The 15,204-nt window shown below is 37.4% G+C and overlaps 1 protein-coding gene across 1 annotated transcript; it reads left to right on the forward strand.

Annotated features, from left to right (window-relative positions):
- Nucleotides 1-11,258: 11,258 nt before the first annotated feature.
- On the forward strand, nt 11,259-15,070 carry LOC132171337 (glucan endo-1,3-beta-glucosidase 1). Its single transcript, XM_059582629.1, has 4 exons — nt 11,259-11,648; nt 11,745-13,061; nt 14,501-14,528; nt 14,815-15,070. Exons 1-4 carry the CDS (start codon nt 11,582-11,584, stop codon nt 14,999-15,001), a joined length of 1,599 nt encoding a protein of 532 aa, XP_059438612.1. The 5' UTR covers nt 11,259-11,581; the 3' UTR covers nt 15,002-15,070.
- The last annotated feature ends 134 nt before the right edge of the window (nt 15,071-15,204 follow it).

The following is a 15,204-nucleotide window of genomic DNA, read 5'->3' on the forward strand; positions in this document are numbered from 1 at the left end:
GTAATCAAGTTTGACAAACCCAAACTTGATACAAACTAGGAGACCTAATTCAATACAAATAAGTAAAACAAATACAACTAGAACACTAAAGAGAAGAGATAAGAACAACTATAAGGATAATACTAAAAGATAAGAACAACTATAAAACAGACTCTATTGGTTCCTTAACAGCCCCCCTCAAACGAATGGGAGGGGGAGTAACCATGAGTTTGTCTCTGAGGAAAAGAAATCGAGAGGAGGTAAGGCCCTTTGTAAAGATATCAGCACATTGATCTTGAGTTGGGATGTAGCTAGCACAAAGATCTTTGTGAAGAATTTTCTCACGGATGAAGTGGTAGTCAACTTCTATATGCTTGGTACGAGCATGGTAGATGGGATTAGAAGCTAAAGCAATAGCTCCTATGTTATCACACCAGAGTACAGGAGGATCATGGAGAGAAACTTGCAATTCTTTGAATAGCATTCGAAACCATGAGAGTTCAGCAGCTGTAATGGCCATTGCACGATATTCAGCCTCGGTGCTAGATCTCGAGACAACAGGCTGCTTCTTGGCATGCCAAGATACTAAGTTGGAGCCGAAGAAAACACAATACCCTGTAGTGGATCTGCGATCAAGAGGATCCCCTGCCCAGTCAGAGTCACAGTATGCCTGAAGTTGAAGAGGACCTGAAGTGAAGTGAAGACCATGATCTGGTGTGCCTTTGAGATACCTTAGAACTCTTTTAGCAGCCTTCATATGTTCTGTAGTTGGACAATGGAGAAATTGACACAATTGATTGACAGTGTAGGCTATGTCACGTCTTGTGAGTGTGCAGTATTGTAGAGCTCCAATGATATGACGATAGGTTGTGGGATCTGGTAGAGTATCACCATCAAGCTTGGTGAGCTTCTTGCCTGAAGTGCAGGGTGCGGCATAGGGCTTTGCTCCAAGCATTTGCACACGATCAAGTAAATCAATAATGTATTTACCTTGATTTAGATGCAAGCCAGTTTTGTCACGAAGGACATGGATGCCTAGGAAGTATGAAAGGCAACCAAGATCTTTCAACTTAAATTCCATTTGAAGGCCGTGGATGAGAGTCTCCATGATAGATGAATCTGTACCTGTTACTATGATATCATCAACATATATCAGTATGTAAATATGAACAGAGCCTTGATGAAGCATAAAAAGAGAGGTATCTACTAAGGATCCAACAAAACCAAGATGGAGAAGAGCTTGTGACAATCTATGAAACCAAGCTCGTGGGGCTTGCTTTAGACCATAGAGGGCCTTTTTGAGCTTACAAACATGATCTGGAAAAGCTGCATCAACAAAACCAGTAGGCTGCTCCATGAGGACTTCTTCATTCAAGTAACCATGAAGGAAGGCATTAGAGACATCCAATTGCTTGAGGGGCCAATTGTAGTGGATTGCTAAGGATAGTAGGATCCGTATAGTGGCTGGTTTTATAACTGGACTGAAGGTTTCAGTGTAGTCAATACCATCTCTTTGTTGGAAACCCTTAGCCACTAGTCTTGCCTTGTATCTTTCAATAGTACCATCTGATTTTTCCTTTAGCCGAAAAACCCACTTATTCTTGATGATGTTTCGATGTGAAGATCTAGGGCAGAGAGACCAAGTACCATTGTCAACTAAAGCTTGAAGTTCACTTTCCATTGCAGCAAACCATTTAGGGTTAGAAACAGCCTGAGCAAATGTGGTAGGGATAGAAGGCAAGTGTGTAGCATGAAAGGATTTTAGTGGATGCTTGGTTGATTTTAAGGATAGGAATAGCTGATAGTTGGGAAAAGACTTAGGTTTGGAGTTTCCAGTCATAGATCTTGTGACAATATGAGGAGAGGCTGGTTCAGTAGGTGCAGGCAAAAGCTGAAGTAAGGATTGATCTAGGTGGGGGATAGGATCAGGGGTAGGTGGTAGTAATTCGGCAGTAGGGGTAGTCAGGGGAGTGTTTAGAATAGGTACTTGTGCTGGGGAAGGCAAGGTGATTGGGGGTGAGGTCTGAACAGTATTAGAGTCAGAATTATTCATAGAGTAAAAATGAGAATGATCAAGAACAATACCTGTAGGGGAAGGATCTGATCCGTTAGGGGATGAAGATGCTGCTCTATTCTGTGCAGGGAACACCAATTCATCAAAAATAACATGTCTAGAGACATATACACGATTGGAGATGGGATCAAGGCACTTGTAACCCTTTTGGTGGGTACAATATCCAAGGAAGATGCATTGTTTGCTTCTGAATTCCAATTTGTGTTTGGCATAGGGTCTTAAGAGAGGATAACAAGCACAACCAAAAGTTTTTAAAAAGGTGTAGTCTGGCTCCTTATTGTAGAGTTTGGTGAAAGGACTTGAATTTTGGAGAGTAGGGGTAGGCAATCTATTGATGAGATACACGGCAGTACTGACAGCTTCAACCCAGTATTTAGAAGAAAGGTGGGATTGAGCTAGGAGACTAAGACCAGATTCAATGATATGCCTATGTTTTCTTTCTGAAACTTCATTTTGTTGAGATGTATGTGGACATGTGACTCGATGAAGAACACCATGTGTTGACAGAAATTTAGTAAAGTTATGAGAGGTGTATTCACCACCCCCATCTGTTTGAAGTTATTTAATTTTAAGGGAAAATAAATTTTCTATCAAGCACTTGAATTTAACAAAGGTTTCAAAAACATCTGATTTGAGTTTTAGAGGAAATAGCCAGGTGTATCTAGAGAAATCATCAATAAAGATAACATAACATTTGCTTCCATTGATTGAAGATAAAGGAGAAATCCATACATCACTATGAATAAGCTCCAATGGAGCAGTGATAATACGACTTGACTCAATAAAGGGTAATTTTTTGCTCTTTCCTAATTGACATGAAACACAAATAGATTGACTCGACTTAACTGAAGACACAGGAAGGTAGTAGTTGTGAAGCAGATGCTGCAAGATTTGATGACTTGGATGCCCTAAGCGGTTGTGCCAAACTGAAGAAGACACCCTGATCCCAATTTTCCCAGTAAATGCTCTAACTTTATTTTTGGTGAAGTGTTGTAGCCTTAATGGGTAGAGACCATCTTCACTTGCCCCTTGTAGGAGGATCTTCCCTGTGAGGTTGTCCTTAATCAAGAAATAGGTATCAGTTAGTTTAAAATGACAATTATTGTCACGAAAAAATTTATTTATTGAAAGTAAATTTGTTGTAGCATCAGGACAATGTAAGATATTTTTAAGATGTAGGAGTTGATTTGAGCGAAGAAAAGAGGAAGAGCCAGTGTGGGAGATACCAAGTCCATTACCATTACCTACTGCTACTGTCTCATTACCCTGATATGGTTGCTGCAGAGTTAGATTTTCCAAGTCATTAGTGATGTGAGTATTGGCTCCACTGTCAGCAAGCCATTCATCTTCATCTTGTAGATCGTTGGATTGGGAAACCATTGCAGCAAGTTCAGATGGTGGATGTCGTCCTTGGAATGAATAATCCATGCGATGAAAGCAGTCCAATGCTTGATGATTGGAGCGGCCACATATCTGACAAAGAGGTTTGTTGGATGAGAGGATGCCAGGTTGAGAATTTCTCCTTGTAGTGTAGTTATTTCTCCTTGGAGTGTAGTTGTTGGGAGAATTGCTTCTTGGAGTGTAGTTGCTAGTGCTTCCAGTAATAGTTTTTCCTTGGGAGAAAGCAGGGGTTGGGAGTATACCAGGAGATCCGTTGAAAGTCTTCTTTGAGGGATAGGAATTTCTGTAATTGGAGAAATGTTTCCTTTGGTTGTTGAATCTCTGTTTGTAACCTGGCTTCTGAGCCGTCATGGCAAAGGATTGTGGTTCATCAATGGCAGCCTGATGTTCAATGAGTTGCTCGTGTCCAAGTAATTCAGACTGAAATTCTTCAAGAGACATAGTGGTATTCTTTGTTATCATGGAGTAGGTCATGACAAAAGAATTGTAGGTGGAGCTTAATCCACCAATGATGTAGGATACAAGGTCATCATCGGTGATGGGGCTGCCGGCGATAGCTAGCTGGTCAGCCAAGGATTTTGCACTTCGAATAAAGGTAACACATGGATTATTACCTTGTCTGAGAGTCTGAAGTTGGCGTCTCAATTGAGTGACGTGAGACCTTGATGGAGAAGCATAACGAGTGGCAAGGGTTTTCCATACTTGATTGGAGGTTTTACACCCATAAATAGTAGGCACAAGTGGAGCAGTTAAGGTTGCAATGAACCAACTGAGAATACATTGGTCTTTCTTTTCCCAGAGAATATATTCTGGATTTGGGACATCAGGAGTAGTTTTGTCCGGAGAAGATGGAATAAGCTTTGGTGGGCATGGCTCAGAGCCATCAACAATGCCCATCAAGCCGTTAGTTTTGAGGATGGGCTTAAATTGAAATACCCATCCGAGATAGTTGCTGTCATCGAGCTTGGATTGACAGAGATGCGCAATGTTTGGCATTGTGAAGGATAGAGCAGCGTCGCTGGATTGCGTCATGAGTGCAGTATCAAGGACACGGCAAGGAGATGCGGCTATGGTCTAGTGCGGCAAGGAGAAGAACAGCAATGAGGCTGTAATTTGGTGCAGCAAGAAGAAAGAAAGTAGGTGCGGCAATCTGGTGCAGTGCGGCAATGTTGGTGCAGTACAGCAGGTGCGGCAAGAGAAAAGGTGATCTGAGGGCAGCAAGAAGAGCTGCGAATTTGCCTGGAGAAGAAGCTGATTCCGTTGAAGAAGGCCCAAAAATTTGAGAGGGTCAAGGATCTTATTGAGAGGGGTATGAACCGTAAGGCTCTGATACCATGAAAGAAAGCAAAGAAAATTGCTTTTGGCGGAATGAAGTCTCAGCTTCGTTCTCATTGTATATATAGGCAAAGAGTTACAATTGTAATCAAGTTTGACAAACCCAAACTTGATACAAACTAGGAGACCTAATTCAATACAAATAAGTAAAACAAATACAACTAGAACACTAAAGAGAAGAGATAAGAACAACTATAAGGATAATACTAAAAGATAAGAACAACTATAAAACAGACTCTATTGGTTCCTTAACAGAGCACCGTTCTTACCCAACGTTTTCTATACCAAACGGCGTTATCTTCGGCTTTCTCTGTATCGGCCGGCGTTGTCTCCGGCATTGTTTCCGGCGGGGTCTCCTCCGGTAGGTTGGTGGCTGGGATGGTTTTAGAGAAAAATATAAAAAATTTATTCTAGAAGGTGTTTTGTTTTAGGTATTCTAAAAGAAAATTAGATGGAACACCATATTTTTGTTATAGTGTTTCACGTTGATGTGTCGTCTTCTTATTGGAGGGCATAAAGGCCTTGATATGTACCAAGACCCTATAGAAGTTATTCTCTTTTAGATTTAATATTGGAATTGCAAGTCTCTCGTCTCTTGTTATTGTAGGCCGGCAGAATGCTTAGGAGAAAGGATTTGGATCCCCTCCAATTACTAGAAAATTGAGTTTCTATTTTATGAAATTTTAGCGGTCATTTGCATCTAAAGGTATAAGGTATGTCACATATTACCAATATCAAAACTCAAAAACAAACACAATCACACTAGCTTATATATCAAATCTAAATTAAAAAATTAATTTTTTTTTTTTAAATAAAATAAAATGAAAAAGACAACCCTCCAAAGAAGAGAAGCCACCCTAAAGGAAGGTGGGGGCAACTCGCTGCCACCTCCACCCATCTAGAATGGCGCAAGGCCACCCCTAGTCCATGGGGTGGTGCGCAGCCACTCCAAGCAAATCAGGGTGGTGCACCCCTAAGCCATGGGAGGCTTCTCCTCCTTGGAGAGTTGTTGTTGTTGTTTTTTTTTTTTCATTTTGTTTGTTTTTTTTAAAAAAATAATAATAATTAATTAATTTTTTAATTCAGTGTGATTGTGTTATTTTATGGGCCACGTGGCTACCCCCAACAGATCTGGGGTGCCGCACAACCATCCCTATGCCATGGGGGTGGCTACGCGCCATCCTAAATGGGTGGGGGTGGAGGCGAGCCGCCTTCACCTCCCTCTAGGGTGGCTTCTTCTCTTTGGAGAGTTGTCTTTTTCATTTTTTTTTTTTTAAATAATTAATTTTTTAATTCAGTGTGGTTGTGTTATTTTAAGGTTTTGATATTGGTGGATATGTGGCATAACTTGAACCCTTAGAATGAAATGACGGCTAGGATTTCAAAAAATGAAAAATTCATTTTTCTAGTAATTGGAGGGGATCCAAATCCTAGGCGAAATAGGCAATAAGGCCTCAAGTAAAGATACTATCATTAAGTTTTTTTTTTTTTTTATAAAAACAAAATTAAAGCCTAAGTTATTACACACACAAAAAAAAAAAAGGGTTAGTCAATGCTCTTTAATTAAGGTCAAAAAGTAATATTATGACAAAAGTTTCAAGGCTCTTTAATTAAGGCCTCAATTACGGTGAAAAACTGATAACTGAATTTTAAGATATTAAGACTTTGGAAGATTCCCTAATTTTTTTATTTTTTATTTTTTTTAATTTGAGATTTTTAAATTCATAAATCTTAGCTGTACATTTTATCTAAGCGTCTAAAATAAATCATGTTTCAACATTTAACGAGCAAACATGGCTTATTAAATTCTTTGAGGATAGTTTCCTCATTAAATGCTAAAACATAGCTTATTTTAGACGCTTAAATAAAATGAACGATTGAGATTTATAAATTTGAGAATCTCAAATTTAAAAGGAATTCTAGAGGATCTCAAGAGGAAAAGAAGAATTAAGGTTCTCTTCAGTTCAAATGAACCGGATAATATCCAGTTAGTTATATTGAAGGGGTATTTTTGTCATCTCAAAAAGTGAAAAGACAAAAACACTCATTCCACTATAACTAACTGGATATTATCCAGTTCTGGAGAGGATCCTGTTCCGGAAAAGAAATACAAAAATAGAAAGTCACATTAATTACACCCTTAAAGCATTTACTAAACTTATAATTTCACATGAATATAACCACCATACTGGCTAAATTCATTCATTAAAATAATGTTTAGAATAAAGTAAATTTTGTTTTGTACAAATTAAGTTCTACGCAAAAATAATTATACGTATCTCAATATAAAAAATATGACATTTGTTGAAATTAAATATCTCCCAATAGAGATGAATTTTGCAAGTTATTTGAAAAAAAAAAAATTAAGGACAAAAAGCAAGAAGAATGATTTAAAATAAAAATAATTTAAATATAAAAAAGGCGTTATCTAAATTAATTGCCTTAAGTCTTAAAATCACTAAGCCAACCCTAAATAAGATTTAGAAAAGGATAAAACGATGATTCATACATGCAATAATTAGTCCTAAACTAGATTTGTTGCACTCTCCAAACCATGTGTGAAACCACAGAGTTTTCGTTTAAATGGGGTAGGAGAAAATTCTTCAAATCAAAGTCTATTTGACATGTGTTCTTTAAATATATGAAAAAAAAAATACATATAAAAATCACACGTAATAGCTGAATAGACTGAATTTAAAAAACTTTATTGTGTGTAAAGTAATACTCTTTCCCATAGCATGTCAACTATAGAGCTCGCAACCTTAGCCCAGCCCGATTTTATCTTGGGCTAGGATTTTCTCGTATTGGAACGCTTATCGTATGTAGGTTTATTGTCAATTGTAAATACCATATCAACAAAGTAAAATGAAAGCGTGGTGAATATCATTTCTCTTATCTATATAGTAAACAAAAGTGGATGAGTAGGAATTTTATTAGTTTACTAGCGAAGAGAATCCTCTAAACTATTACAGGATCCAGCACTTTGTCAATTCACTAAAAGTTTGTGAGTTGTAACAAAGGGAAGCAACCACTAAATGGTGGGTCAACCATCATGTTTTGTGTCCTCAACCATCACCTCCCTAATTAGAATTTCAATTTTAAATTGCTCAGAATCTCAAACCTTTTTCTGAAAGCATCTTTCCTTTTGCTAAATCAATCTAGAAAATTCTTCTAACTCAGTCTCGGACTATTCGCATGTCGTTTGAGCTCGGGATTTCAATAAGCATGACCAAACTTGGCTCTGCAGTACCAGATCAGCTGAGCAACCAAGTGGGGTGGTTGAACAACATTATACATTCCAGTCTTTATACCCACCAAACCTTTTTGGAATTCTCTGTTCTCTGTAAAGGAAGAACTTATACAAGGGAATCCTGGACATCATTCTTGTCTTGTCTTTTTCTTTTTCTTTTTTATTTGACAGTGACCATGTAAGCAATCATAACTAATACAATGGGCAATCAGCTAACAAGTTCTCGCTTTCTCTTATTACTCTTGTCAAAAAGCCCAAGAGCAATCACCTAATATGTCATCAAGGCAGATGATTGATTGTTCATTTGAAGCCCAAAAACTTCCTACAGGATTAGGTTTTACTCGCTCCTAACACTGCCAAATCTGGCATTAGGTAATGTTGTTGTATCCTCCTTTCTTGAATGTTGATCAACTTAATTAACCCTCCTAGAAGACTAATTTAGAATCGCTTATAATGCATAATCTCTCATACAGTAAGGAATCAATATAAGATTTAACACCCAAACACTGACAATATACCTACGGTCGGACTAACTTTATGTAAAGTAAAACGAGTGTCTTCTTCAGATTACAATACACAAGCTAACAAGATCTTCTTCTTTTTTTAAAGCAAAAATAATATAAATAAAGGAAGAGAATAAACGTGGATATCTTATCACAGTAACCCCTATTCACTCGAAAACCAATATTCTAAGAGGCATAAATGATAAAGGAGCCGCAAACGCTCCCTCAAGGAAATTGCGGCTATAGCTCTAGATATTAACATTGTTCTTGTGATTCAATCCACCTATTCTTTGCCATTGGACCACACTCAACCTCTGACAGTGTCTTCACACTTCCAGTCTCTGAAAAATTTCAAATAGTTTATATGTCGTCACATAATTACTATGAAACCTTGGCCATTCATGGCACTTGTACTTATATTATATTATTACTCCTCTGGGCAAAGAGTGTTAAAAAAAAAAAAAAAATGGTGGGTCACGATCACAAAGTGGGCCGGGCCTACTTCAGTAAAGTTTATGTTGAACAAAATTTTACAATTATGAGTTTAAACTATACTTTTCAAATGTGTTGCCTTTCTACTAATCACAATTGGCAGTGTTAAGCACTAGCAAACACTTTTCCTTATGTCAATTACACTTTACTGACGTCTTGTTTATCGCCAAAAGTGATTACTGTGTTCAATGGAAGAGATTGTTTAGCAACTCTAATCATGCTTTTCGTGTGGTTTAGCGGTTTTAAAACTTGCGATTTCAAAAAATAGTAGTTTTGTTTGTTGGTGTGTTTTGTGAGGTGTTTTTTTGTTTTTGATTTGAAAAAAATATCGTGGTGTAATATAAAAATAAAAGTAAATTTGAGTATTTTGTATTTTCTGCTGTTTGTTAATGATTTTATTTTGAAAGTAAGAAAAGAAAAAAAAATAGAGATGAAGAAAATTCTAACAAAGAGAGCAGGTGATTTTAATGCACTCTTAGTGAAAATGTACTTTTTAAAAATATAATTAAAACTTTGGTAAAATCTATCTGGACAGAAATTTCCGGAAATATCATTCAACCCATTTAAAATAATGCAAAGTGTCTATAAACATTTAAAATGTACATTAAATTCTTAATATCATTAATAACAGTTTACTAATTTAGACTAAATTTAATGTGCCATTTAAATGTTTATAGACACTTGACACTATTTTAAATAGGTTGAAGGATTTACTTCAAAACTATGATTTACTTCAAAGCTTTTTGCTTTGTTTGTAAGAGCTTTAGGCTCGCAACTTTTATCAATGAATGAATATGATATGTTTCAAAAAAAAAAAAAAAAAGGTTGGAGGATATTTCCTCCAGACTGGTTTGAAAGAAATTTATGTCCAATCTATAAAATAGCGTTGTTTATGTGATCAATCTTTAAAATTGTATGTTTTTCTAAAAAAAAAAAAAAAAAGGAGAAATGTTATTTAGAGTATGTTTGAGATTGTACTTGAGAAATAGAACTTTTAAATAAATAAATAAAAAACGTTTTTTTTGGTAAATGCTTTATTTTTAAACTTCTGCCAAAAATGCGTTTTGGTAATTTTTAACTCTTAAAAGCGCTTTTAATTTTTTTTACTAAACATGTATTTTTTTTTTAAAAAAATAATCTTTTAAACTCCTAAAACGTGCACCGAAACTTGCCCATAACATTTTAAGAATGCTAAGAAAAAAATTATTTATATATTATTATATGCTGCAAAATTGGGTGTAAATTGTAAAATGAAATAAAAGAGAGGCATGAAGGAAGAGGCGGGTCCATTTCCTCCGTGAAAAGACGTTGATGAAGGTGAAGTCCAAAACGTGTAAGACTTGATGAAAGTAGACCATAAAAGCGGCTGCAGTAACGTCTCTTTGAAAAGGCCAGCCTGTAAATTCAATAACCCTCTCAAATGTCCATGGAAATTTGCTTTTATCGTCCTTTCCACATGATTCAGTTTACAATATACTCCAAATCTCCAAACCCCTCTCTCACAAAAGCCCCCCCCCCCCCAAACATGTTCCCACAGTGCCTTCTTACTGCTGCAAAGTGTTCCAAAACAGCTAATATATGTTTTTTTTTAGCTTGTCTTGGTTGGTGTATTTTTTTCATTTTTTATTTGAAAAAAAATAATTTTAAGTATTTTGTGTTATTAGTTACTTGTTACTCTATACACTCACTCACTTAACGTATTTTAAGTGATTTTTCACGTTAAATTGGAATTGAACAATATAAATTAAGCGTGAAGAGGAGCAGCGTTGCTCATTTAACAAAAGGGAAATGCTAGATATTCTTTTACTATTTTTCTGGTGTTCTCCCAATTGTGATGTGACTTTTAAAATTATCGTTAAATTTGAAATTATCATTATTGACTTTTAATCTATTGATAATTTTAAAAGTCACGTCATAATTAAGAGGACACCAAAAGAACACTAGAAAAACATGTAACATTTCCTTTTTTTTTTTAAAAAAAAAAAAAAAAAAAAAGGGAGGGAAAACAAAAGATGTTATTCCATGTGTTTCTTAGTTTCCAGTTTTAGGGTTTAGGAAATTTTTCCCAATTATTGGGCCAAAAAATCCAAAAGCGAAAAAAATGTATATGACCTTTTTGCCCCAAGTTCACAAAAGGCAAAAGGGAAAGCGACAGAGGACGTCACTTCCATAAGACTGTCGGCTAATTGATTTCACAGGGTTATTTGAGTGAATACAATGAAAAGAAAAAGAAAAAAAATGTTGAGCTAAAACTAAGCATCTTTTGTGAGGCAGAAAAGTTCAGAAACCCCAAACCACACGGAGTCCTCTTTTCTGTGTCTGAGAGTGTCTCCTCTCTTCTTCACACTGTAGATCTCTTGCGGGTCTGTCAGACCCAAATCTTACACACCAAACTCCCCCACCCCCAACAAAACAAAACCACAAATAATAAAGAAAAAAAAAAAAAACGCCCAAAAGAAAAGAAGAAAACTTGGAAGATAATGCAAGGATCTGTAGCTGAAGCAGAGCAAGAGGGTGAGGAAGTAAAGCTCAATCCCCTCTTCGACAATGGCAACTTCTAAGCTTACCCTTCTGATCATCATCCTCTCTGTTTTCCTTTCCCCTGTCTCACAAGGTAAATGAAAAAGAAACAAAACCCACTTGTAAAAAAAAGGCAAGAAACCAACAGTTTTCTCATTATCTTTTCAATTGTTGATGTTCTTTCTTGCAGCTGAATCTCCGCCATTACTGCCAAAAATCAAGCAGCTGCAAAAAGCGCAGAATCAAGACGCTCAACCCTTTGTGGGAGTGAACATTGGCAGCGATGTCTCCAATCTAGTATCGCCATCAGCTTTAGTTTCTTTCCTTCAAGTTCAGAAGATCTCCCATATCCGAATCTACGATGCAGACCCCGACCTTCTCAAAGCTCTGGCTCGCACGAAGATCCGCGTCATCGTCAGCGTGCCCAACAACCAGCTCCTTGCCATTGGCTCCTCCAACACCACGGCGGCGGCTTGGATCGGAAAAAATGTCGTCGCTTTCTACCCCGAGACCCTCATCACAGCCATTGCGGTAGGCGACGAGGTTTTGACCACAGTGCCCTCCTCTGCCCCTCTTCTTCTCCCAGCCATTGAGGGACTCTACAGCGCATTAGTGGCAGCAAACCTTCACACCCAGATCAAGATTTCGACCCCACACGCCGCCTCAATAGTTCTTGATCCTTTCCCACCTTCTCAAGCTTTCTTTAACCAAAGCTTGAGCTTTGTTGTCCTTCCTCTGCTTCAGTTCCTTTCGAGAACTGGGTCCCCTTTGATGATGAACCTTTATCCCTACTATGTCTTTATGCAGAACAAAGGCGTGGTTCCTTTAGACAACTCTTTGTTCAAGCCATTGACACCCTCTAAAGAAATGGTTGATCCCAACACTCTGCTCCACTACACCAACGTGCTCGATGCTATGATCGACGCCGCCTATTTCTCAATGAAGAACTTCAATGTCACCGACGTTCCGCTCCTCGTCACCGAGAGTGGCTGGCCTTCAAAGGGTGACTCCAAAGAGCCGTACGCCACGGTTGACAATGCGGATACGTATAATTCGAACCTGATCAAGCATATTCTTGACCGCAGCGGCACCCCTTTGCGACCGGAGATCACGTCCAGCGTGTACATATACGAGCTCTTCAACGAGGACCTGAGGTCTCCGCCGGTTTCGGAGGCGAATTGGGGGTTGTTTTACGGGAATTCGACGCCGGTGTACTTGCTTCATGTTTCGGGAAGTGGGACTTTTCTGGCCAACGATACGACGAACCAGACGTATTGTGTGGTCATGGATGGGGTGGACTCCAAGACATTGCAGGCGGCGTTGGATTGGGCGTGCGGTCCCGGAAGGGCCAATTGCTCGGAGATTCAGCCGGGGGAGAATTGTTATCAGCCTAATAATGTGAAGAACCACGCTTCTTATGCGTTTGATAGCTATTACCAGAAGGAAGGGAAGGCTGCCGGGTCCTGTGACTTCAAGGGTGTGGCTATGATCACCACCACTGACCCTAGTAAGTGTTTTATTATGTTTTAGCTTTGAAAGGATTTTGGTGTTTGAGATTTTTGTCTTTGAATTTACTGTGATTATGCTGCAATTAGCTGCTAAAGTTGGAAACTTTGGTATTTAATGAGAACCCCAATTTGGCTAGGCACTTGAGGAGGGAGGAGGAATGATCTTTCCTCTGTTCCTTGGGGCCATTTGTGGCTAAATTAGGGTTATCAATTCGGGTTTGGTCGTGTTGAGACATGAATTTAAAATTATATAAGGAAAACCTAACCTAGTCCATTTAATTAAACATATAAGACTCTTAACCATAACCGGCTAATTTCATGTTAGGTTCGGCTTGGATTGTGTCAAAAATTGTTAGTTCTAAAACATGGTTATACGACTATATAAGTCAACTCTAACTTGACTCATTTAATTAAACGGATCATTCTCCTTAATTCTAGTCAGCTAATTTTGTATTGAATTAATGTCGAGTTCGTAAATAGTGTTAAAAATTACGGCCTTAAGAGCATCCATATTAAGCTCTTCAAATAAAAGTTAAATTTGAAGAGTCACTTTTAAAATGAACCAAATATCAAATTCTATATCTTCCTCTACTTTAGTTAAATATTATTATTTTCTTATGTTTTTAATTTTTTTTTTGTTCTTGGTAGATGAGAGGGAGAAGGAAAATGAATATATAAAATTAAAAAACTAAATAACTTTCACTTTTTGAACACTTTGTATTTGGAGAACCTTGTTGATTAAAAGTTAAATTTGAAATAGAGTAGAAAGCTTGTTAAACACTATTTTTACAAGTTTTTTCAAATTTTTTAAGAAAAGTCAAATTTAAAGAGCTCAATGAGAATCCTCTAAACCTAGATAGCTAGTAAAGGCGTGAAAAAGCATTTAGCTAGGAACTTTGATTGCTTTGCTGGCTAATTCCATTCCACCGTGGTAAAGTACTACATTCCAGACTTTCTAGTGGAGACAACACATGCTCCACGGCTGCAGACACGGAGAGAATTCAGTGGTCACAGGGCATCACTCTGATGGCTTCAGAGACTGAATGGTGTGTGGCACCCACTTGGCAGAGGTTCATTGTCTCTTGTGTGATTGGAATGAGGAAAAAAGGGGTTGGTAATTGCATTTCCTAATTGGAAATGTGAAGGATTCTCAACAATGATCTTCCTTTGTGAACCCCATATATATTTATGGCCAGGCTCTGCAAAAGATTCTAGAAATGTTGTCCTGGTTAAGATTGCCTTGGGCATGAGGTCGCTTTCCTGCAATGTTATTGCAAGCAAAATTCCATTACATGAGCATCCATTATTGCCCTGCATCTAATGGAGATTGCCTCGGGCAAAATGGGCTCCACATTATTTGTACATTTTCTTCTTATTCATCTGCCCCATATAATACGAGCTTTTGTTTGTTTCCTCCCTTTTGGGGAACTATTTGCAGGTCACGGGGGCTGTATATATCCTGGAAGGTGAGAAAAAACTGGCTTTTATTCTTACTCTTTCCCATGAATATAATAATGAGTAATGCTACTCTTTTTACACTCATTTATTTATTACCATGTTTTAAGTGGTTGATATGAGAAATCTCTTAAAACACACTACATTGGCCAGTGTGAAGAGTAGCGTTACTGTTTTCCCATGAATATAATAAGTACAATATGTAGTTTTATGCAGCAATTTTCAGTTCAACTTTCAATTTTTAATTGAACTTGCATTATGTTGTTCTTAGCAAAGTGTATTTAACTTTGTGTACAGTAAGATGGTAACCAATAAGACAAGACAGGTAGTGAACTCGACAGTAACAAGCGGTGCAGCCGACAGTGTAAGATTCATGGTCACCTTGGGCAGCTGCAGAATAAGTGCAATCAACAAGGGGTTACACGTTTTGGTAGTTATAGCTTTCAATATTTTGTTGTTCATTTCTTTTATGGCTCCATGGTGAGGTAAAAAATAGAACAATTTTTTGAAATGTAATTTAGTTTGTAATAATCTTTCTTATGATCTGGTGCTATTTTTTTTTTTTTTGGAACAAAAAAAAAGTGTTCTTGATGTAGTACAGAAGAACCACGTCTTGACTATAAGCAAACAAGAAGCCAGGAACTTGAAAAGAACACTTGAAATTGTTCTTATCACCAAAAAGCTAAT

Source organism: Corylus avellana, chromosome ca2, assembly GCF_901000735.1.
Source record: "Corylus avellana chromosome ca2, CavTom2PMs-1.0".
NCBI lineage: Eukaryota > Viridiplantae > Streptophyta > Magnoliopsida > Fagales > Betulaceae > Corylus > Corylus avellana.